The 25,188-nt window shown below is 46.9% G+C and overlaps 2 protein-coding genes across 4 annotated transcripts in view; one reads left to right on the forward strand and one right to left on the reverse strand.

Moving 5' to 3' along the window:
• Positions 1–13,084, reverse strand: part of SCAF4 (SR-related CTD associated factor 4) — a 28,663-nt gene extending 15,579 nt beyond the window's left edge. The window contains exons 1-5 of one of the 2 annotated variants that reach the window (XM_038137618.1): positions 12,897–13,083; positions 5,322–5,405; positions 4,700–4,744; positions 4,109–4,270; positions 2,035–2,170 (exon numbers count right to left, since the gene is read on the reverse strand). In XM_038137618.1, the coding sequence (XP_037993546.1) occupies positions 2,035–2,170; positions 4,109–4,270; positions 4,700–4,744; positions 5,322–5,405; positions 12,897–12,926 (457 nt within the window). In that variant the 5' untranslated portion in view covers positions 12,927–13,083. Of the gene's footprint in view, positions 1–2,034; positions 2,171–4,108; positions 4,271–4,699; positions 4,745–5,321; positions 5,406–12,896 lie in introns of both variants that reach the window. The other variant, XM_038137624.1, reaches the window with a different exon arrangement.
• Positions 13,085–24,819: 11,735 nt separating this feature from the next.
• Positions 24,820–25,188, forward strand: part of HUNK (hormonally up-regulated Neu-associated kinase) — a 43,437-nt gene continuing 43,068 nt past the window's right edge. For both annotated transcript variants that reach the window (XM_038142531.1, XM_038142541.1), the window contains exon 1: positions 24,820–25,152. In XM_038142531.1, coding sequence (XP_037998459.1) covers positions 24,916–25,152 — 237 coding nt within the window. In that variant the 5' untranslated portion in view covers positions 24,820–24,915. The remainder of the gene's footprint in view (positions 25,153–25,188) is intronic.

A 25,188-nucleotide genomic window follows, 5' to 3' on the forward strand; every position in this document is an offset into this window, starting at 1 on the left:
CAGCTCTGTTACACAGACCAGGGTAAACCTGGGTAGCTAAGCAGGTTTAGAAAAGCTCTCACCACTCAAACAGCATTAGGCAGTGAGCTTCAATACTCTCAAAGTGGTGGCTCTCCTTCCACAGACCTGGGGTCATCCTTTTGGATCAACCATCTCATGGCTCACTGGAAGAGCAGCTGAGTTTCTCTCAGTATTTTCCACCAGTAACTGAACTTTTGCAGAGAAGTCTGGCAATAATTAAAGGCTTTTAAGGATTACTTCGGGGGCAGTTTTCTTTTACAAAGTTTGTTCACATGTCCCTTTTGCACATGCACATGCCACACCTGCCACTGATGGATAAATCCTCCCACCAGGAAAATGATTTTTACTCATTTTTCCAGGAAAAGACTCACAACTGTGAGATCACAATTCAAGACATGCCATTAGTGTTCGCATTCTCTCTGCCTTACACTACAACACCTTTTTTAATAAACATCTTGCCAGTACCAAGTAAATTAGCAATAATCCCATCAGATCCTACATACTGTGAGTAACTATTGCTCACCAGATCTGTTTTAATGGACGTAATAAAGCTGTACAAAGAGTGAATTAAAAAAAACTCCACAGACAGAAATATTTAGTTTGAAACACTAAGCAAACATGTTTGCCTTGCAATAGCAACTCTTTTAAAGCCCTTCCTCTGTTTGCACTTCAAATAACTCCAGTGTTGACAGGCAGCAAGCACAGGCAAATGTGTTGAATAATACTTTCCCAGAAGTCAAATGCAACATAAAAATAAAGCAAAAAGGTATGTGTTGTTTTTAAATATAAACTAACTCCCCAATTATTTCCTGAATACATTCAGCAGGGTATTTGCTTGCTCGAGGGAGAAAATCTACATTTCTCTCTGTCTTTATGGGCAAAACAGACTCTTCACATAATGCATTAATATATTTATTATTATTATTATTATTATTCATTAGCATATTTATTGTAGGGCCAAATTACCCCCTCTGGTGCATGTGAATAATCTCACTGAAGATCTCTGCAGAAGGCAGCCAACCTGTTCACCACTACTGAGGAGAGAGAGAGCTGGCCGTGCACAGGCAGTGCCCCTCACCTGTCCCAAAATTCAACTGTAGAGCCACCACTCTGCCCCCAGGCTCTGATGCCAAGGCATTCTCTGGCCCTGCCAGGTTTAGAAAACCTCGAATGGGATACACTTCCCTGAACACAGCTGGAGATGATTTCACTGTTGTGCTGTCTCTCACCACACCTCACTCCCTCCGCTCCATTTTCCCAGTCCAACTCCATGAGCACAGTAAATAAGGAGGTTACCCCAGCTCAGTGTGAAACACGGAGTGCAGAGCCAAAAAGCTGCTCTCTGGAGAAAGAAGGAACTGTGGAATGCATATTCCCTGGAACCTCGCTCCCAGCTTTGCTGTGGCACTAAATAGGTCAGTGCAGGCACTGTGGGCAGGCTGGCACTGCTGGGCTCTGCAGGTGGGTGCTCCTCAGCCAGCAGCCCGTGCAAAATCCCAGGCACAAACGTTCTCTTTGAGAACCTGCATGTGAAACACCAGCCCAAGACTTCCAGGGCTGCACACTCAGACACTGGCAGCTGCTGCTTTAGGCTACTAAGCTGACTGAAAGGAAGGTGAAGCTCTTTAACATCTAAGATCCCACTTACTTACCTGGATTCTGGCATTTAAAAATGACATCAGAATTATAAAATTGAGAAATCGCATAAAAACATTTCAAAGCAAAAGAAAAAAGAGTATCTGCTTAAGAGGGCACACTGAAGTCACCTGTATATGTACACATGCATATATATGTGATAAACATTTAATATATCTCCCAAGTCAGTATTCACATGCTGATAACTTCTGAAGTACAGTATCAGCACTTATTTAAAATGAGTTTGGCTGCTCTTTGTGACAAAGCTGACTTTATTGCTATGTCACTGCTGGAACTAAGAGCAGGCACTTTGTGCTGAAGGCAAACAAGCTGTTGCCATTTGCCCTTTGAGAGCAGAAGTTAAAATGTCATTCCTACCTTCATTGTTAGTAGCATTCTCTGCCATGGGTGCAGTGGCACTGGTTCCTGCTGCCATATCCAAGAGAGGCTGAATTATTTCAATTTTAAATACTCCATTTTTTTGCCAGAGGTTCAGAACACGAACTATTTTACTCTGTTGAAACAAAAGGAAGCACCAATGCTGAATCCAGCTTTCTTAAGTCACCATTTTATCTTCTGTATGCAGAGCAGTTTTGAACAGCACGTGACACAATCACACCAACTTAACAAACCCTGTGTCGTGACAGAGGACAGCAACACCTTTGAACTGGCAAAGATAAAAACTGCCAGCTTATTTTAGAGTCAAAACAATCTGTGACCTTTCCCTAAAACTCTTCTGGCCAGTCAGAAATCCAGGTGAGATGTACAATCCAGGACATCACTTCAGCCCCACGACTACGCAAGGATGAAACAACCACGTGACCAAAAAGAGAAAAGGAAGATGAGCTGGAAAGCTTCATGAAGAGAGAGGCAGTTGGACCAGAAAATGCTACCACAACACTTTGAAGTCGGATTGAAGGTTCCTTGTTCGGTATTATCCCTAATTCTATGTTGAGACCAGAAACTGCATCTCCATCATTATCCAAAAGATGAGGAAAGCAAGTGGGAAACATCCTCACTGATCACTGCAGGATTAATTTAGAATCTCTGATTGTCAGCTGTTATTTCAAGCTCTTTTTTTTTTTTTTTTTTTGACATGAAGAACAATGCAGCTTCCAGGAACAAGCTGCAAATCGGCCTTTTCTTCTTCAGCCCAGCTCAAACAAAAATGTCTCAGTAGCTGTGCTGCTTGAGCTGGAACATGCAAGCAGGTAGAAGGCAGAACACACGTTGTATTGCTGTCCTTTCTGCAGACTTAGTCACTCACTTGCACACACAGAAGCTTAAAGTACCTTTTAGTTCAAATGAATTGATTCTGTTCTTTCACTGTGACTCAGTTATACACACCCATGTAAATCTAACTAAGTGATTGAAGAATTCTGCAAAATGTTTGCTAAAATAACATCCATTACAGAGAAATCTGAAATGTCTATTTTTAAGTAACATTTTGGTCTGAAAAACAGTTAACTTTAAAACAGCAGCTTTTTTTTTTTTTTTTTTTTTGCTTTCAGTTGTTGAGAATCTGCAGATCAGGGTATTTTTTTTTTTTTAGGAACTAGAACTTCCTTTAAATAATAATATTCCCTATTTCAAGTAGTTCCATGAAGGAGATGGACAGTCTCATTCACTCAGATGAACAAAATGGTAATGCAGAAACACAAAGGAGAAGGGACTGCTCTGTTTCACAGGCTAGCAACCCAGAAGCTCCCAAATATCAGATTCAATGCCTGAAGGTCTGAATGTTCCACATTAGAAAGCTGCAGAGCATCAAAGCCTTTCAAAAGCTTATTTAGGGAGTAAGAGAGGAAGTCAGGTAGAAAAGGAATATTTCACTCTCACAAGGAGAAAGGGAGTAGGTGATTTTCTGGAAACCAACTGGCTGCTTCTAAAACACACTGTTCTTGGAGTCTCAAAACTGTTCTGACAGAGGTCACAAAAACCATCTTCTCTGGACCATCAGGAATTCACACCACTTTCTGAGCCTCTGTTCTACTCAGAAGTACAGCAGAACTAAGAAAAATGAGGCCTTAGACCAGCCCTGACAGTGGAGAGCACCAACAAAACTCAAGTATGGGATTGGAAAAGACTGAAGAAATTAACATTATGATTTTCTTAGAAAACATTTCTGAACAGAACAGTCTCTGCCTACAAAACCAAAGCTTCTCCTGCAATGCTTTCTTGTTGTGGCAGACACTGCCTTGCAAAGGAAGTTCTGAAGGAGACTCAAGAAGAACTTTTGGCACACTTACACACACCGCTGAAGTGTCTGCATAGGCAAAACAAAACTGTGAGGTCAGGCCAAATACATATTAACTTGAATTTGCATTTAGCTGTCACCTTTGATAACCCTCAGCAGCAGCCACTACCAGAACCCCCAAATCACCGCCACAGGAGTGCAAGCACTGAGGCAGCACCCATCAATGCACAGCAACACTTGAAGGGCTGGTCCTACCTTGTCTTCAGATGGACACAGATACAAATACTGGAATGTGGCAGTAATATTCTTGGAGAACCTTGGCCCAAAGACATCCTTGTCGGTTCCGAACTGGTGCCGGGACTGGCGCACGATGGAGTCGATGACGTACAAGCCCGGCACTTTGTACTCCGGCTTGCACTGCAAAGGGCACAAAGATCCCACGTCAGGCAGGGGGACAGCCCCTCAGAGCCCCCCTGCAAACCTGCCCTGGGGCTGGAACACTGCTCTGCACCCCAGCCCCTGTTCTTCCTGCCCAGGCAAGCAGGAACAGTCACTCTCTGGAAATATCTATTGTCTCAGTGACGATTCGCTTCAGGTTCAGCACCTCCAGGTTCCTCCCAGCTGCTGCCTTGGGAAGGTGGGAAATCTCACCATTTACTGCTTTCCTCCCCTCCTTAATGTATTATGGAAAACTACAATGTGGAACTCACATAGACAGTGATACCTAACCAACCAGAATTTCCTCCCTCAATCCCTAAGGAACAGAAGCCTTTCTGGTTATTTATTAGCATTATTAGCAATATCTAGCAAAGCATATCAATAAATTTCTATTTTGTTACTTCTTACCTTTTTGATAAACTTCTCCACAATCTGGACAACATGCTTGTAGAGCTGGAAAATAAATACATCCATTCATTTATCATCTCCTCAGCAGTGGCATATCATTTTAGAAGCATTTTAACTCTTCGTGCTTACTACCATTTCGGAAAGGCTACAGAACGTTGCAGTCACATTCCAAATGGCAGAATGTTCCCAAACTGAGAAAAATATTCCATGGGGGAAACCCAGAACCAAGCCAGAAGTGTGTCAGTGTGCACACAAGGCACAGAGCTTGCCAAGTATTAGCGAAAGCTTTCTGGATTTACTTTCTCTGCAATCCACACTGGTTTCACATGCTAAGGTGCAGTTGCATCCTGCAATATTTAGTTTTATTACACAAAATCACAACGCTCGAGTGGGTGTAGCATGAAAAAGCAACGACTCAAAAAAATCAAGCTGGCATTTTGCTCCTAGTCCAAAACCAAGGGATGATATTCACCACCCACTTGTTTCTAGACAACAGCCTTAACAGCAACCAGAATAAACCATCCCCGAAGCTGAGATTGGGAAATCCTGAGTATTTACTTACAAGTGAAATAATAAAACATTGCTGCTGTTACAGTTTCATCTTTGATTTGTTGTGCTTTACCTTAATAGCTTTAATGGCAGCTTTTGTGATGAGAATCATCTTTGCTCGGGAAATAGGAGGTTTCATCTCCATCAGTGAGAAGAGCTAAACAGAGAAAACAAACATCAGAAATGCATTCTGAAGCTCAGCAATTAAGCAAAAACAACATTTCAGGTGGCTGACTTGAGTAGTGCCATCCCACACTGTGCATGGCCATGCTGCTGGCTGGCCCTGGAGAACTGGCTGCTTCACAAAGCCAAGGAAAGCAGCATTTACCAGGTTACTGCTAAAAAGAGCGGCTGCGACTGCTCTGCACACTTGGCTGCCTGACCCTCCACATGGCTCCCAGGGGAAAAGTCACTCCTCAAGGGGAACCTTTGCAGAAGTTATAGATATTATATGGAGTTTATAGAGGTTTATATGAAGTATATAGAAGTTATGTGTCATCTTTATAGGTGACATTGGCCATAACTGAAAATAAGCATTAGCTCCACGTTTCAGAAACTGAGGGAAGCCACAACTGTACACAGAGATGGACACAGAAAGCTGAGCAAACGCACATAATTGTTTTTACCTTGAAATATTCCTCACAAATCAGAGAAAAAAAATGGTTTGTGTTACATAATTTAATTTTTGTCTTCATCATAAAGAAAAAACTGAGTCCTTGAATGCGAGTGAAAAATGTCATCAATTATTTGGCTCAGAGCAAAGCAAGAGAATCAAAGTGTCTTCATTTGTCAGTATAATGGAAAGTAAGATGTCATTTAAAACTTTGTCTCTTATGTTATTAATTAAAGTTCCAAGATACTGGTGAAGTGACCAACTTACACAGATTTATCCACTGTCTCAGTTAAGGAAAAAAAACATCAATGAAGGAGATAAAAAAATTGGCCACACACTCAGAGAAAAGGGAAGTGCTAGCAGGGTTTTGAGCCGTGCAAAAGGAAGCCTTACACCTAGAGAACACCAAGAGTAGGAAATTTACTTTCTTATTCTGTATGTACTTTCCTAATTTGATTCCTACTCCAGGAGACAGAAAAGAAGAAAAACTGTCCTTGCAGACAGTGGTAGCCACATGCCTTTCCCAACACCAACATAAGACCATGACTTCTCATTATTCATCCCCACAAAATGCAAGTTCTTGTGCCAGAACGTTGGGGTTTTAAAGCCATTTCAGCTGTAAGAGATACTTCAGCTAACATCACTGCTTGCTGAGAAATCACAGTATGGACAAATAAAATCTGCCAGATAAAACACAGAAGTAGAGAGGGCTCTGTCAGCTGGTATGGTTTTTTTTTAAAAATCTTGTTTTCAGTTTAGACTTAAGTGCTTTAGAATTAAGTGTAGAGACTCTTGATGAACAAAGTCAGTGCTATTATTAAAACTCAGGAAAATCTGTTTGAAGAGGTAATGAAAGGGGGGGGGAATCCAAACCCCAACACCCACAAACAAGCCACCAGAAGGCTCAAAAGAAAAAAAGAAGAAAAAGAGCCAGCCTTACAACAGGCACTCCATACCCTCTCCTTTACCCATGAAGAAGCAACTGCTTCCTCCAGGAAAGGATCCAGTCCCACAGAAAAAGAACAAAGGAGCTGGTGTGGAAGCACTGCTTTGATGTTTGTATTTCAGGAACACAAGGAGAGACCCCAAGGAAACTGGGAGAGCTCAGAGCAGGGCCCAAGGTGACAAGAAACGAGTGCAGCAAAATAATAAAAAGAAGTGTCTTAAAAGTATCCCAAGCAGGACATTGCAACTGGGGGAAACACAGAAAAAAATTAAAATCCAAGGACACATAAACTGCCAGGGAGAATGAAGGCACATATGCATGAGTGTGCATATCTATCTATCTATCCATCCATCCATCCTGCTCTTTTCACCCCCTCCCACCATCTCCTGGAATTTTACCTCAGAATTTTGCTCCTATTTTTGAAATTACCTAAGATCTTAGAACACCAAATAACTATTTCTAGTCAATTTTTCTGTCATTTGCGGTATGTTACATGTATCAACACCAAGTTCTAGAGGTGGCTACAGCTAAAATTTAGCTCACTTTCTAGTTCCTTGTGGCTTCTCCCTGCTGGAAAGAGGAGCTGCTCAGAAGACACCCAGGTATTTCCAGTTGCATTTGTTCAATTAGACTTGGATCTTCTTTCACGCACATTTCCCAAACCAATATACAAAACAGTCACCCAAGCACTATTTTTAGAGGGCTGTTTCACAATAATACATCCAGTTTCTCATGATCAGCTCAAGGAACAACCTGGACACAAAAACTCACACTCTATTAAAAAAAAAAAAAAAAAAAAGTCTGTAACAAAGGCAAAGAAAGTTTACAGCTTGAGGGTTTATAAAATCCTGCCTCACAACAGGAACCTGTGCCTGGAATGCAGTGACCTGCTAGAAATGACTTTCTGCTTTTACTGCCCCTAACTGCCTGTTTACAGGATGCTGATACAAAAGCAGAGGTGTTCAAGGGTATTAAACTCCAGCCACAGTACAAAATATGGATTTAAGAGTATTTCTGGGTGCTTCTCCCAGCAGGAAGGAAGCACATAGTAAAGTATCCATAAAGCCAGGGATGCAAAAGGCAGAAAATTCACCTGCTCAATTTCAGGCTAAAAATGCTATTAAACCACGGCAGGACATCAAAAGGGACACCAAGCACAGAGTGACTGTCCCCAAATGCAGAGTGAGTGTGAAATACAGGGGTGCAGAGTGAAAAGAGGCCTTTCAGCTCTCACTGTGCCCCTGCTCCAACCCAGGAGCCCCATTAGGTGCAGGTAATGGCACAAGGAACAGGGCGCTGATGGCCTTTACTTCTCAGTCATTTGAGCAGCAAATTATTAATTTCTCTCATTCTATAATTAATGCCTTTTGATGGTTTAGTTTACATGGAAACCTGAGAACCAGGGGGTTTTGAAGTAAAGGGGAGAACTGCTACTTTAAAATTTACCCAGCCTGATGTATGATCTTAAGAGCATCTGTTTTAAGTGTGAGGTAACACACACTTAAGGACTTGAACCGACTTCCTTGGCTTTGCCCTCTTGCTCAAGTGTCTGTGCCATAGAAAGGTGTCTTTATTTACAAATAAAGAGCTGTGAGCCCATTTTATACACTCACCAAAACCCCAGAGCACAGCAGCTGCACAGAGAGGAAGGAGCACGAGCTACTGAAGCAGACAGTGGTTAGTGATTAGTGGATATCAAGCACCCAGGTCACTGTCAGGACATCTCATTCAGCCTCCCCTTCTCCAGTTTCCAGAGCAGTCTAACACACCCTCAACCATTTCAAGATGCCTTAGGTGTCCAACAACCCTTCCCAAAGCAGACTCCACATTCATTCACTGTCTTTTGGAATGTATTTTATTCATGCATTTAGAAAGCACCCAACCCAGGCAACCACCAGTGACTTACAGACACAACTGCAGTTTCTTGTTCCTGTACAGGAACAAAGAGCTCGTGGAGGACACGACCAACAAGCACAGATATTGCACTATTTTGTTAACAAAACACCTTTATTGTTAATGCATGACCAGATCTCTAAAAGCAATTCTGTCAGCTCTAAACATTTTCCTTCCCCTATAAAAGTCACTGATTCCTTTCCTCTTCAGGCCCCCGTTCTTCCTTAAGGGAAGGAGAAGGATCTGTTGCTAAGCTGTATCTCAGAGGATCAATGCAAGTTTGAAATGCTTGACCACCAGCTGTGAAGCACAGCAAGTATTAGGTGCTGCCGAAGGTAAGAGAACACCATAACATCCAGAGCTGTCAGGCTGCATTCTTTGGAAAATAAAGTGAGATTTGATTTTGACCAGATATGACCCCCAGGCAATGAAGCTCAACAGCACTTCATCAACTAAGCTACTTCTGTGGCCTAGAAAGACCATTCACAAACCCTGAATCACTGGGGAGAAACATCTTCACAAAAGATACTCATATGAAAATGACATCATGCAAGTGCACAGAATGGAGTTTTGTTTTCCACCCGTGTGCTCTGGAAACGCAGCTCCGGGGATCAGCGCGGGGCCCTTTTGTCCAGCACATCTCCTGGAAAGCTGCTTCTCTCACTGCTTCTTACCAGGAATCCCCACCAGAATGCCACAGCTTCCAGGGTTCCTGCAAACAAATTCAGGGCAGAGCAAAGAGACTCCAGCCTGACACTGGCAGTTGTGTCCTTCTCCTTTTCCGTGCACATGGAGCCTCACTGGGGATCCCGAGCTCCAGGAACTGCTCGAGAACCACTGGGAAGGATATCCTGCTAACCTCTATTTATAGCTCCTCAGGATGGAGGGGAAGGCTGTCACAAACGGGCAAAATAAAGTCCTGCCTTTGGCAGAAAACAGCCACACTGGATCCGAGCCTCAACTGTCCAGAGCCCTAAGGATGGGCAGCAGCAAAGAAGGGATGTGCAGCTCCAGCTTTAAATAAACAGCCCCCAGCAGCTCTCATGTGTTTGTCTCCAGGCACGTGTAGGTGGGGTGTCAATTGTTTCAGGGGTACACATTAACGACTGAGACACGGGACTGAGTGAATGATGCGCATTACTCAATACAAATACAAGATTACAAAACAGGAAAGTTGACTTTATTCCACTTCCAGCAGCAAGATTGTGAAAAAAAATCTTTATTTTCAACTTTTACAACCAGTAAACTATGCCTCAAGTTTTCCAGATTAAAGAAAAAGACAGACATCCCCTAAACTAAAACATGCCAAGGACTTATATGGCAGATGTGTGGGTTCGGTGAGGGGGTTTTGTTTGTTTGTGTTTGGGGTGTGATTTTAACTTTTTTTTTTTTTCAAGACAAATGTTTGCTTGTTTTCTGAAAACCATAACAAGTTTTGTCCCATTATCCAGTTACCTTTTGTGATTTACTTATACTGTGTCATTACTGTAACAGAACATTTACAGCTTACAGCACATGAAAGTGAACTCCTCAGAGAACACACACTGCACTACAGACCTGTCAAATCCCACACATTCAGCTGGCAGCACCTGCTCAAACTACAGCTGCATGAAAAAAAGCAGCCAACACAAACCCCCTGCGTGCTCCTGTAGAAACACGAGGACTTGGAAGAGGACGTTTATTGGCAAAGTTACATTCAAAATGCAGGTCCAAAGAACAGGATTGGCAATGGCGCCGCAACCCAACACAAATTACGCAAGCCAGGAGTTCCCGCCCCCTGCCAGAGCCAAACTCACTTCTCTCCTTCCCCAAGCCCTTCTGAGCAGGAGGGGACACCCACCCCACAGCTTAGGGGACACCAGATTTACAGCCACACTTTGAACTTGGGCGTCCCACCACCTGAGAAACTGCCACCAAACCCACCTAAAAACCCTAAATGACACAGGACCACCTGATGGAGTGAGTGGCATCTCCTCTTCAGGCAGTGGCCAAGAGCTGCCAGGTGCCACCTCCAGGGAATCACCTCTAGCAAGTGCAGCACCAAACTGCAGCTGGATTTGCCATGGTAAAACTGCAACTTTCCCTGGCTACAGCGGCACTGTACAGCCAGCAAGTGCAGGAATTCCGGGCCTCTAGGGTATCCTGTATTCCTGCAGGGTATTCTGTAGCTGCCCCATCGTCACTGCTGAAGCTGTTCCCTCCCCAATAAAAGAATTAACTCTTCAGTGAGCTGGGAGTGGCACCCTGAAGGCCTCAAGAACGAGCCCTCCCAGGCTGAGCAGCCCGTGCTACCCCACCACTGTGGGAACAACGCGCAGAGCTTCGGTCCCAGGGCTGTGCCCCTGAGAAAGGCCAGAAAGGAACAATACCTGCCCGTAAATCTGGGCCCCCTCACAGCTCCTGTCAGCCCGCGGCGCTCTGCCTGCACAGCTCCAGGCAGCACGGGTGCCAAAGGGAAGGGACCAGTGTGGAACTGGACTTTATGCCCTGCACAGCACCACCAGCACAGCTGCTGAGAGGGACCGGGGCAGGAAGCACACAGCCCCTGAAGTTATCCATGTGCTGCTCTGCACACCAGCAGCTCCAGCGAAGCACTCAGGCGCAGCAAGGACCGCAGAGCAGGGATTGTAGCGAGTGCACTTCTCCCCCCAGATCTGAGATCCAACCGAAACCCAGTGCTTTGCCCTTCAGCAGAGAAAATCCCACACCAGGATTCCACTCAGCATTCCCAGCTGCACCGAGGGAAGGAATCCCACCGTTCCTGCATGGAGAGGAAGAGGTAGGGATCCAAACATGCCCGTTGCCAGGACACGGGTTGGTCACGGGATCCCAGGAGCAGCACCAGCGCTGGGGTTACTGTTTGACAGGCACTGGGCACTGCCTGCACCACTCAGCTCTGGCAGCAGCACCGCTCTGCCAGGACCACTGCTCGCACTGAGGCAGGAAATTAAGAATATTGCTGCTCCCTCTTTCTATCGACACTGAAAATGGCACATGCATGCCGTTGTAATGTTTTGGGGAGGGCGGCTTTGCACCCTGCCATCCCACTGGTTCAGAGCTGCAACAAAATCCCCAAAACACCGGCAAATAAACCATTAAAGGAGCTGAATGCTATCCACTTTTCCCTTTGCCCTTGCACAGTTTTGGTACGGATGAGGGCATTTCCAGGTGTGTGTATGACAAAGCCTTGCAGAGAGGGAGCCTTACACAGCCCGAGTCCATCACAGGGCTGCCAATTCCCCTGTTTCCGTTCAACAGGCAGGCACAGCCACCCAGCCTCCAACACGAACCTGCCAACAGGCTCTGGCTCAGCTTTAAGTAACTTTCTGTCCACGGAGGGTCTGCAAAGCCACACTGTCCGACCGAGGCAGAAGGAGAACAGACAGTAATTTATAATCGTATTGAAGTCACGTGTCAAAAACTTTATACGGCAGAGGCTGAACTAAGTTGCTACATATTATGCAAAAAACAACCACGGTGCTCTTTGCTTCCAACTCCTCTCGGCTGACTAAGAAAAAAAAAAAAACCAAACCAAAACCAGAAGAAGACAGGGAGGAACCTTCTGTGCAGTAAGAAAGGCGAGTAAACGCCCTCCAACCTGTCCAGTCCCGGAACTGGGATCGATCCCCGAGTCCCATCCCAGCCGCCGTTCACATAGCGGGATAAGCCCCTTCCTATGGGGCCTGTGCCCGTGCCGCCGCCTCGCACCAAGGCTCTCCGGCCAAGCCGGCACCGGGAAACGCCAGTCCCGGAGCGCGGCTCCCTAGCTCCCGAGCAGCACACACGGCCGGGGGCGCCGCGGGACAGCCAGCCCGCCCGGGCACCGCCGCCATCGGGCCCGGGATCCCGGGACCCGGGAGAGAAGCGAGGCAGCGGCGGGCGGACGGAGGCCGGCGGGGAGGCCCAGGGCCGCCTCCAACGCCTCCCGTCGCGCAGGCCCGGCCCGGCCCGGCCCGGCCCGCGCGGGGCCTCGCGGGGCTGCCGCCGAACGGCCCGGCCGCGCTCGCCTCCATTTTGCCCCGAAGCAGCGCTCCCGGCCCGGCGGCGGGCCCGGGCCGGCGCTCCCCGCGCAGGCCGCAGGCGGCGGGGCCGGGCCCGGCCGGAAGCGCGGGGAGCTGGGGGACGCGATGGCGGCCGCCGTGCGCGCCCCCCCCGCGCCGCGGCCCGCGCTTCGCCGCCCGCTCCCCGGCTCTCACCTCTTGGTTGAAGGCGTTCACGGCCTCCATGTCGGCGCTGGCGGCGGGAGGCGGCGGGAAGGCGGCGGGCGCGGCGGGCGGGCGGCGCGGCGGGGCCGGTCGGTGCCCTCAGGGCGCGGCCATGATGGCGGCGGCCATGGCGGGGCTCGCGGGCAGCGCGCGGCCCGGGCCGACCGCGCGACGGGCGGGGGGGGCGAGGCGCGGTGCACGCCGGGATCGGCCGGGCCTCCTCCCGGCCCACGCGAGAGGTTGGGCGGGAGGGACGGCGGGGCCACGTGACCGGCGCCATGTCAGCGCCGCCCCCGCTGTGGCGGGAGGGAGGGAATGGCGGCGACGGCGGCGACGGCAGTGCCCTCAGCCCCTGCCACCGACACTGCTCTAGTCCCCGGCACGGCACCGCTGTCCCAGCACGCCCCACAGGCGCCGCGGTGCGCCCCTCCGAGCCGGCCGCCGCTGCTGTGGTGCGGCTCGGCTCGGCTGAGCTCGTGTGTTCGGCTCGGCTCGTCTAGGTGCTATGGGTTCGGCTGGGCTCGGCTCGGCTCGGCTCGGCTCGGCTCGGTTGGGCCAGGCTCAGTTCAGAAGAAGGGCTTTAGGGCAGCGGAGCGGGTGCAATAAGATTGAGGCACAGGCTGCAAGGAAATTTCGAATTTCGGGTCCTGTCAGTGGTTTCCTGTGGGATTTAAGCACGGAGTACTTAAGCCTGAGAAGGAATGTGTGACTAATTAGCTTGTAAGCATTTTTGGGTTTGCAATTCACTGGTAAAAAAACCCCAAAAAACCAAACCAAAACAACAACATACATATAGATATATATTTATTATATATATATATATGCATACACATATAAATAAATAAATAGGTATTGTGCATTCCTGTAGGGTATTTTGTATTACATTTGAGGGAGGAGAAAGAAATCCTGTGCAAGAGACAACTCTCAGGTCGAAGATGACAACAGATGATAAAGATGATTTCCTTGCTACTCAGGAGAAGCACTGATCAAATCCTAACCTGTGGCTTCTGTTAAACTCTCCGGGTATTGGGGAACGAATGATTCCTGAGAGGCCTCGCACCTTCAATTTCAAAGCCTTTTTTTGTTGTTGTTTATTTATTTATTTATTTATTTCACTGCTGTTCCACCAGCGCCTGCAGCGGCCAGGAGATGGCCCTGATGTCCGCACTAAGAGGGATAAACCAGGGAAAATACAAATGTCTCTCCCTCAAACTGTATCCGAGGAGTGTCAGCAAATATCTGGGATAAAAAATGACTTTGATCTGGTGGCGCATGAGGGGCGCACATTGAAGAACAAATGCAGGAACTGGTTGCTTCACAAAAGAGCTCTGTTTCCTTGCTCAGGACGTGTCCCTGGACTCACAGGACAAGCTGACAAATCAAACAAAATCCCTGTGTTTTATATATATAATTATGTAGTCAATTTATAAAAGAAAACGCAAAAAATAAAACTTTTCAACCTTTACTTTCCTTCTCCTCTAAATCCATTACATCCCTATTAAAATATTCAGTTTCCCCTAAATATGAAAAAAAATCTTTCTAATATTTAATCTAATAAACTTCCTCTATACAATCTACAACTTCTCCAAAACAAAAACTAAAATTCCTAGAAAAACATAATAAATCCAAACATAAAAAAAAACCCATGATAAACGTAATAAAAACACATAAAAACACATAAACACATAAAAAACATAATAAACCCAAAAATAAACCCAAACATAAAAAATCCTAAATGACATAAAAATAAAAAATACAAAACCAATCCTAAAAAAAATTCTCTAACCCTCTAGTATAAAACCAAATATGTTTATGTTTCCACATAAACAAATTCAAAACCCAAGTGAAATAAAAAAATACCTAAAAAAAAAAAAGGCTTGATCACCTCTGGGGTTTTTTTGTGAAACCTGTTCCACTTTCTTAGTAAAAACATCATTATATATATATATATATATATATATATATATATATATATATATATATAAAAACACACCCACACAGGCACAGGCTGGACCACAGCCACCAGGCAGATCAGATTGTTTCCTACGTGGTGTGCAGAAGGATTCCTGCAGAGGATGATCATTTTTTGGGATTCAGGGCTGAATTAAATCATCTCAAATAAATTGCAGAATGGCCTGGCTGGGGAGAGACTTTTAAAGCCCATCCAGTCCCATTCCTGGTGCAGTCTGTGTGTGTTTATATATATATATATATATATATATATATATATATATATATATATATATATAAAATGTTTCATTTGCAAACCTCACTGCTTCAGCTCTGCTTGGGTTTTGGTTGTGGGTTGGGGTTTTGGCTTTTTGGTTGGGTTTTTTGGGTTTTTTTTTGGTTTTTTGGGGTGATTTTTTATTTGTTTGTTTGTTTTGTGGGGGTTTTGTTTTGGTTTGTTTGTTTGTTTTGTTGTTTTGGGTTTTTTGGTGGTTTTTTTGGTGGCTGTTTTTGGGGTTTTTTGGGGGTTTTTTTGTGATTTTTGGGGGGGTTTTGTTTGTTTGGTTTTGTTTTGTTTCTGTTTTTCTGGCAAGGCAGAAACCCCATCATCTCCAACATAAACAATTAGTAAAACAAACCCTGCCAAAATAAACATTCCTGTGCGTGTGTGCACCTCCTCTCATCCCTAAAGAGAGGAAACAAGTGGTGGGATGGGTGTCTTGCTCCTCCTGTTCCTCCCAACCACTGGAATACTGCAGAAATGAGGGTGTCTGGAGCTCCACATCTCACTGCCACATCTCCTGGAAGCAGAAAAGCCATTTAGCTTTTTTTGGTTTTCGTTTTTGATTTTTTGGGGTTTTTTTTTGGTTTGGGATTTTTGTTGTTGTGGTGGGGTTTTTTTGTTTGTTTTTTTTTGGTTTGGTTTGGTTTGGTTTTGGGTTTTTTTGGGGTTTTTTTTTGTTTGGTTTTTTTGGGTTTTTTTTTTTTTGTTGTTGTTGTTGTTTGTTTGTGTTTTTTTGTGGTTTTTTAGTTGGATTTTTTTTCATTTATTTACACGCCTGAGGATTTCTGTGTGATGAGAAACATACATTGCAAAGGTTTTTGGTTAGGTTCGTTGGGGTTTTTTTTCTCAATACACGCATTTCTGTGTTCTGATTTCCTGTAATTCCTCCATATCCACAAATATGGGTCATATTAGGAAAATATGGACAAGGCTACAGTGGATTCTAGGAAAAATACCTTGCTGTAAGCATACAAGTACAGCTGGGAACGTAGTAATGTTGAATACACGTACTTGTAAATAAGATTTTTATTCAGATATTTTACTCAGGACATACTTCAGAAGTCATTCCTGCCAACATTTTGGGAAGATTCTTAGAGCTTTTCTGTATTTTTGATATTACACTGTTTGGAAAGCAACCAGCTGGCAACGAGGCACCAATTTGGCATGGGCTGGGAGGATGTGTATTCTGCTTTGAGTGACCCTGAGGTCTGCCAGCATCTCATTTAGAATATTTAGAAATTAATATTTAGAAATATTTTGAATATTTAGAAATATTTAGAAGTAATCGTGATTATGCTTTTTGTACACATTTTTGTGTTTTGGGGAAACGAGGCCTTCATCTGCTAAGGGGGTGACTGATTTATTTCTGTTGTTATTGGTTACCTGACTGGATAAAACCTTGGCTGTTGATTGCCCAAACACTTCAGTTGCAATGCTTGTAGATAAAAATCATCCTGTACTTCTAAAAATAAACTTTTTAAAAAATGGACTGGTTTTAAATATTAGCCTTTAAACTTATTTTTGTGTGGCTTTGTTATGTTTAAAACCTACTTAATCCATTTGTTTTAAGGCTCACATCCACTTTTCCCACCTATCCTGTCTCTCACCCTGTTTTAATGTGTATTAGGGGGCAGACTAAAGGAGTGCTGGTACCATAACTGTGAGGCAAAACCCTTCAGTCCCACAAATACCCAATCCCTAGGTATTTAAACACACCCCTGGATTCACTGTCCCATTTTTCCTTCACCCTTCCATGTTTTCCAGCTTCCTGCTGACACCCAGCACCAGGCTCCTTCCTGCCTGGCCCCCAGAAAACACAGCTGAGTTCGATTTGAGGCTTTCCAGAGAAAGAGGCTTTGCCATAATGCCTCGCTGGGTTGCTGTGCTGCCTAATTACCCTCACTGTTAAAAATATGTGTCTTATTTTACAGCCTGAGCTTGTCTGGATTCAGCTCCCGAGCCCTGGAGCTCATTAGAGCCTTGTCTGCGAGCCTGTGCTCCTGCTCAGGCACACAGCCGGGGAGCAGGAGCCCCCTCCCTTTGCTGGGCTCGAAAGGACCAAGCTCCTCCACTGGAAAGTTTGTTATTTAAATCCTTTTTTTCGCTCTCAGAGCACTTTCCTGAATTTTCTGCAGTTTACCAACTCCTTGACTCATGGAGGTACACTTTTCCAGCTGGGGTTGCAGGAGTGCAGGAGACTTGGATCATTTAGCAGCCTTTTTTTTTCTTCTTTCATTTTCTTAAGGGAAAACGAGAAGAAAGCTCCTTTTTCTTCTCCTTTTGCCTTAGGCCAGGGACTAAGATGTTATTTTTGATGGGCAGGAGGGCCCTCCCAGTGCCTGAGTCACGATTATCTCTTTTGGCCACTTGGAGCAGACAGGGAGTAGCAGGGTCTGAAGGTGCTGTCCAAGCCAGAGTCTTCATGAGTAATTCCTCTTCCCTGCCAAATATTTCACGGCACTTAGAGCTCATCAGCCAGGTGGATCAGTGCTGATTCAAGGGAGAATGTGCTTGCTACGGGAACAGGTGCAGGAATGAAAAACCCACTGGGTTTTGTAATAATCACCCTGATACTCAAACCCGTCTGCGAGTGATTCCGTAATCCTGTAAATATGCAAACCCAGAGCTGTATTTTTATCTGTGCTGTTTTCTTCTTCTTCTTCTTCTTCTTCTTTCTAGAAAGTCTGTCAGTAAAATACTTAAAAATTTTACTTGGAGCATTCAGGAGCTGTCTTTCAGCTTTCCACTGAAGAATTTACAAGGATGTGCTGACTGGAACCTCTCTCCCCCTGATTGTTTGAAGCAGTTCCCCCCCTGGAACCCCTGGGATCAGAGCCCAAGTGCCTGCAGCAGGAGCAGCCACACTGGGAGCTGGGGGCAACAAACCCATCTCTGTACCCAGGGAGAAAAAGCAACAAAAACTTGGAGAAAAAGCAACAAAATCTCACGGGAAATATTATTTCACCAACATTTTTTTTTTCTTTTCTGTTGCAGGGGGAAGTTGGAACAAATGGTCCCAGAGCTCCTCCTGCTTTGTGTTCCTTGAGCCAAGGTGTTGGGGGGCTTGAGCTTGGGGGTAACTCTCCTGAGACTGAAAAACAAGCAAGAAAGGGAAAATAACCTGGAGAGAAACAGGAGGTCAATGGGAGCAGGGCAGGCTCTGGAGGAGCTGCACCCCAGCCAGGGAGCAGGGATTTGAGGGGGTGTGTGTCTATGTGGAAAGGGACAGTTCCTGAGCTGGAACACAGTGGGATGCAAAGGAGCTGTGTTGGTTTCCATGTCTTTTACAGAGATGGGAGCAGCTGAGAAGCATTTTAAAAGATTTTATTCCATCATCAGCCTGGATGAATAGTGAGACACAAGAGATGTAAAACTCACCGCCATTCAACACACCTCATCTCGGTATTTACAAACAAATATACAAAACTCTACCAGCTTCCTGTCAAGTTTTAAAGGTCTTTTACACAGAGCAGTGGGAGGGAGGCCGTGCAGTGTGCTGCCAGGCTTTGGGGAAGAGAGGCAAAGCAGCAGAGTTTCCCTGTGAAATGCACAGCCAGTGCATTCCGGGTTTGTTTCCAGCTGCATCAGCTCTGGTGCCGTGAACCCAAACCCCAGTTTGGAGCAGCAAGGCAGGAATTTGCTCTTCCCCTCCTCTGAGCGCTATCCTGACAGCTGAGAGCAGCCAGACGGCATTGCTGACACGCCCTGAGCTGCAACATCTGGAGAGTGTGAGCTCTGCTTTCCCTGTGAAACATCCCCAGCTCAGGAATGTTCTCCTTCTCCTCCCGGTGGCCTCCTGCAGCCACATGCACTGACCCCAGGGCACGGTGCAGGATGTTAGCCCGGGCTCTGGCAGCCAGGCTCAGGAGAACTCATCCCAGGGGAGTCTGGTGGGATGATGCTTTTGAAACCACGGCTGTCTGTCCGGGCTGTTAAACAAACCAAACAAAACCCTTTTCCAGCAAATAAATGGACTGAAATAAATAAACCCCTCAGATTTTGGGGACCGTGCCAAGGGGGTTCTCCATGCTCGAGTGAGCAAGGGACCTCTGCCAGGCCACCCCTTCCTGATCCTGCAAGGATGTGTATCCCAAGGATATGCTCAGGAACAAACCAGTGCTGAATTTTTACAAGGAAGTGGTGCAGGTGACAGAAAGGATTTCTGTGTACCTAATAAACACATTTCTTTTTTTTGGTCTTCAGCCTAGTTAGTCCTTCTTTTAAGCATGCCAGGCTTGAGCTGAAATACCTGTTGATTGGAATATGTATGGAATAATGCCAAGGGCAGGGACACCTTCCTCTGTCCCAGGTGGCTCCAAACCTTCTCCAACCTGGCCTTGGACACTTCCAGGGATCCAGCCACAGCTTCTCTGGGCACCCTGTGCCAGGGCCTCCTCACCCTCACAGGGATTCCTAATTTAAAACTGAACACGTTAATTTTAATAAATTAAATAATAAAATTTATCATAAATAATAATAATAGTAAATAATAAATAATAATTCAAATTCATTTATAATGAATAATGAATAATAATATAATAAATAATAGTAAATAAATAATAATAAATTTTAATTAATTTCTTGTGTCACTTCAGAAATGTTTCAGGTGCTGCACACAGGTCAGAGTATTCACCTGTCAATAATTGCACCCTTCAGAACTGGGTTTGCCTGCCCTGAGTCTTTGATGTGGTGTCCACAGCTGGGGAAGGTGCATCCAGAGACCTGGCTGCAGCAGGGTAACTGTGATTTGCAAATGAGCCTTGCAATCAACACCAGCAAGTCTGTCCTGGGCACAAAAGAAAACGCTAAACAAAATAAATAAAATGTGTATATTTAATAAATAAATAAATAAATGAAAATTGCAAAATGAGTCTTTTCAGCTGCAAAGCACCGAGATGAATTTTCATAGCTGGGTGTGAGAGTGCATTCATTTCAAGGTTTTTAAATCTGATTCTTTTGCTGCTTTCCAGCAGTTCATTCAGCCATCCAAAAGTCTGTCATTTAAAGCATGGAGGTCATTCTCTTAAACAAAACACGGAGGTCTTTGTTCAGGGGGGAATGGCTGCTCTGGTCACATTTTAACAAGGTGTTTGGAATATCTCTTGCAAGGAAGAATTTGAATATCTGCATTTTAATTTATTTTTTTTTTTCCTGAAAAAACACCCCTTTTACTACAGATACGAGCACACAGCCAGTCCTGGGCTGGGCTCTGAGGAATTGGGATATTTTCTGACCTTTTGCCAAGAAAAAGGAGGAGAGTAAGGAGATACAAGTGTACATTTCTGGGGGCATCTTGTCCCTTTGGTGTGGCACTGGCAGGAGGGCTTGGAGAAGCAGCAGTCCCTCCTGGGGTGTCAAGCTTTATTTTAACCCCATCTTTACCCTCAGCACGCTCTGAAAAGGCTCTCAGAGCTCAGGAACACCAGGGCTGACCCAAGGAGGCCACTGCAGGGGCTCTGCCAGCATTCCCCACACCCCAGCCCTTTTCCTGCAGGATGCACCAAACCCGGGATTCACCACGCTCTGGGCTCCCTGTCCTTCACATCTCATCCATCACTGACACCTCAAAGCTTTTCGGAAATACAGGGCATTCCCCATCCAGCCCTCTTACATGTAAATGGAGCTCAAACCCGAGGTCCTGAATTACACCACACTGTCCCAGCAGTGTGACTGAAATTCAGAGATTGCACTTCCCAATTGCTGGAATCTGAAAAAGAACAACAGCACCCAATACAGCAAACCCCTGCCAGTCACTTTGACACTGAATTCCATTTGCTTTGTGGCACCTCCAAGTGCTCAGTTTGTGTGCTGGCTGTGGAGGACAGAAGGTGCACAGAGCAAGCTGGAGATTCTTCTGGGGGCTCTTCTAGCAGAGATTTTGGAGGGGCAGTGCCAGGTCACCCCACTGCCAACACATTTCTGTAAAAGCCATCAAAGAGTTCAATGCTCACTCAGGTAAATTTGCATATAAAGAAATATAAATATAAATATAAATATAAATATAAATATAAATATAAATATAATTGTATATGTATGTATATATACATGTATATATAACTATATTCTGAATATTTTTGAGGATTACACATGTCCAAAGACAAGTTTTAAGCTGATGAATGCTCAGGACCATGGAGGAGTGAACTACATTCATTCTCCATGCTGGGTTTAGGACGGTCCCTGTCCCTGAGTGGCATCTGTAGGACCAAGGCACAGGAGTCACAACGTCCTCAGCTGCTCCTGGACATCCCTGGCACGTGGAGAGGGTTCTCTTCCCCACTGCTGTCCCCGTTCTTGTGGCAGTGCCAACAAACACAGGTTCTCCTCTGCCTGAACTCAGCGATTCAATCACCATAAACCCCTCAAAAATTATCTAAGAACAAATGTAATCTCACTTCAAAAATCTCCTTAAAATTAATTTAAACTCTTTTAATCTCTAATATCTGAACCCAAAATATTACAAAATTAAACAGCTGTCAAAACAACCCCCACCCAAAAAGAAAACCTCAAACCCAAAAGCTGCAAAAACCCCCAATTATTTTAAAGCAGGATGAGACACCCAGGAAAGGAGAAGCAATAACAGCCTGACTTTCTCTTTTTTCAGCCTCTCAGCACTAAGTCAGGGCATCTTTGTGGCCTGACTGAAGTCAGCAGTTGCAAAGGGCCTGCTGATGTGGCAGGGAAATGTTGAATTACCACCTTTAATCTGACCAGGACAGGATGTACTCGGTGCCCTCCTGCAGCAGAATTTGGAGTTCCCAGTCAGGATTCAGCCCAGGCACACCTCCACACTGGGGACTGGGCCCAGGGGCCCCAGCCCACAAGCCAATAATCCATTTTACTGCAGTGCTTTAAAAGGCTGGAGATGGCAAAGGACAATGCTGTCAGGGTAACTCCGAATTTCTCTGCTTTTGTGGGAATAAATCAAGCTCCACATTATTTTTAGCAGCTTGTTATTACAGCTTTTGCAACCCGAAGAGAGACTGCTGCCTTTAATTCATTAGTAATTTCAACAGTTAATCAGAAAATGTCATTACCTAGAAAGTCTGCGGCTCAAAATAAAGCACACTGGAGTTAAATTTAAATTAGAGCACGGACAGCAATGAATGCAGCCTTTGATCCCCTTTTCATCCAGACTGCACCCTGATGGGCACAGCTGGACAGGATGGGAATGGTGAGAAGGCAGGGGCTGCCTGCTGGAAGGATACTGGCAACTCGTTAAGTCCTGCAGTTGAGGCAATTAAAAAAAAGTATATTCACTGGCTTCTTTCAGAGCTCTCCTCCTGTTCGCTGCAATGGGCATTTCTCACCAGTTTTATTTTTGAAAGAGGCTGATTTTCAGGTGTTTGACTGCAAAACACACCATTAACATCTGTTTAATCCTCCGAGTGGCCAAACCGTGTTCCTGCTAGCCCAAACAAAGGCACCCAGCTCTGCCTGCCTTCCTCTGAAGGGATATTCCTTCAGGCAGGGAAAGAGTCTGGCTCCAGACCCTCTTAGCACAGCCAGAGATTTAAATAAGACACGATGCAGGCTCTTCCCGACTCTGAAGCAAGCTGTACTTTTCACTCTCCGAGTGTAACTGTTTGCAGCACAGCTTTTTTTTCCCCTTTTTTCCCTGCTTCCCCCCCCCCTTTTCCCCCTTTCCCCCCTTTTCTCCATTTTCTCCCCTTTTTCTCCCTTCCCCCCCTTTTTCCCCCTTTTTCCCCCTTTTCCCCCTTTTCCTCCCTTCCCCCCCTTTCCCCCCTTTTTCCCCCTTTTCCCCCTTTCCCCCATTTTCTCCCCTTTCCCCCCCTTTTCCCCCTTCCCCCCCTTTTCCCCTTCCCCCTTTTTCCCACCTTCCCCCCTTTTTTCCCCCCTTTTCCCTCCCTTACTGCCTTTTTCCCCTTTTCCCCCCCCTTCCCCCCCTTTTTTCCCCTTGTTCCCACTCAGCAATGTCGTTAAAACCCTCAATCTGTCGTGCTGTGACACAGAGCCAGGCTCTCCACGGAACCATCCTGCCTTGCCACTCTCCTCACCTGTGTGAGCCCTTGGTCACCTTCCCTGCAAACACAGGCACAGCCCTGGCACCTTCCCACTCCAGATTTAGTGGAGGAAACACCAGTGAAGCTCTCTCCTGGATGTGTCCTGCCAAAGTGCAGCCCAGCTGCAGCAGCTCAGGCAGTGAAGTGTCCCTGCTCCTTCCCACAAGGCACCAAACCACTCCTGGGATAGCTCAGAGGACATTCAGACTCCTGGTTTTGGTGGCCGTGGGCTGTAATGCTTGAAAATGTACCCGGTACATGCAATGAGAGGAGATTTTCAACCCAAGCTGTTATTTATGGCCTTTGAAGCTTTCCCTTCTCCAGTTTCTGCCTACTGGGACAGGCTGGGTTTCTGTTTTGTTTGAAATTTCGTCTGAGAACATGTATTTCAGTGGAGCATGCTGGTGTGGAGCCAGTTCCAGGGCTCCCAGCCCTGAGAATGTGTTTAGCCACTGGGAACGCATTTTGGAGAGGTCACTGGGAGATTCAGACGGAATGTGGCCAGTGGAGACAAAAACCCCACGTTAAACAGACAGCAGCGAGATGCAAAATCAGATTTATGTTTTCAAAGAGTCAAAGAGGAGCTTAAAAAGCAGGGAGAGGTGTGTTCACCAGCCCTGTGGTGGGAGCAGGAGCTCGGGATGGGATGGGATGGGATGGGATGGGATGGGATGGGATGGGATGGGATGGGATGGGATGGGATGGGATGGGAGCTCTAGGTGGGCTGGTGCCAGGTCCAGCTGCCCCTCAACAGGAGGTTTTACAGACACAACTCACATCTGTTAGGTGTCGGGGTAGTTCCTTTCAGGTTTCCAAGTATTCCCTAACACAAGCACGCAGGCAAAACTTGAAAATGTGGATTATACTCAAAGACAAATGGGGGCTCCTCATGACTTCCTGGCTAACACAACTAAAGATGGCTTGGAGGTTAAAACCCTTGTGAATTAACTGCTCCATCAGCTCTCCCAAGCTGAGACAAAGAGGAGGGCAGAGCACCGCTGACCATCAGGAACTCGGGGCGGGGTGGCTCTGCTGGCTCTGTCCCCTCTTCCATCCCTGCTCTCCTCCTCTCCCGTTCCCCAGCTGGGTGGCAGGGGTTGCTCGGTGACAGTGGCAGTGTGCTCTGGGTGGCAGGGGCTGCTCGGTGACAATACCAGTGTGCTCTGGGTGGGCAGGGGATGCTCGGGGACAATGCCAGTGTGCTCTGGGTGGCACAGGGGATGCTCGGGGACAATGGCAGTGTGCTCTGGGTGGGCAGGGGCTGCTCGGTGACAGTGCCAGTGTGCTCTGGGTGGCACAGGGGATGCTCGGGGACAATGGCAGTGTGCTCTGGGTGGGCAGGGGCTGCTCGGTGACAGTGCCAGTGTGCTCTGGGTGGCACAGGGGCTGCTCGGTGACAATGCCAGTGTGCTCTGGCTGGGCAGGGGATGCTCGGTGACAGTGCCAGTGTGCGCTGGGTGGGAGTGCGAGCCTGCGAGCGGGTTGAATTACCGCGAATCCGAACTGAGCCCGCTCCCCCTCCATCCCTGCCTGCATCCCCGCGCTACCGGAGCGGGGAGGCGGCTCGGGGGGAGGCGCCGGCTGCGAGGAAGGGCGGGCAGCCCTGGCCACCTCGGCTCGCCCCGCTCCGCTCCGCTCCGCCCCGCTCCGCCCCGCGGCCCCTCCGCCGCCGCCGCCGCCCGCAGCAAGTTCGCCGAGCGCCCCGGGGACACGGAGCGGAGCCCGGCGGAGCGGGCAGGGCTGGGCAGGGCCGGGCATGCCGGCGGCGGCGGGCGATGGGCTCCTGGGCGAGCCGGCGGGCGGCGAGGCGCGGCGGGCGGCGGCGGACGGCGGCTCCTTGCTGGCCGCCTGGCTGGGCGCCGCCGCGCCCCGGGAGCGGCTCCGCGACTTCCAGCACACCAAGAGGGTCGGCAACTACCTGATCGGCAGGAAACTGGGAGAGGGCTCCTTCGCCAAGGTCCGCGAGGGGCTGCATGTGGTCACCGGGGAGAAGGTACCGCCGCCTCCGGGAGCCCCCCGGGGCACAACG

Source organism: Motacilla alba, chromosome 1, assembly GCF_015832195.1.
Source record: "Motacilla alba alba isolate MOTALB_02 chromosome 1, Motacilla_alba_V1.0_pri, whole genome shotgun sequence".
In the NCBI taxonomy this organism is placed as follows: domain Eukaryota; kingdom Metazoa; phylum Chordata; class Aves; order Passeriformes; family Motacillidae; genus Motacilla; species Motacilla alba.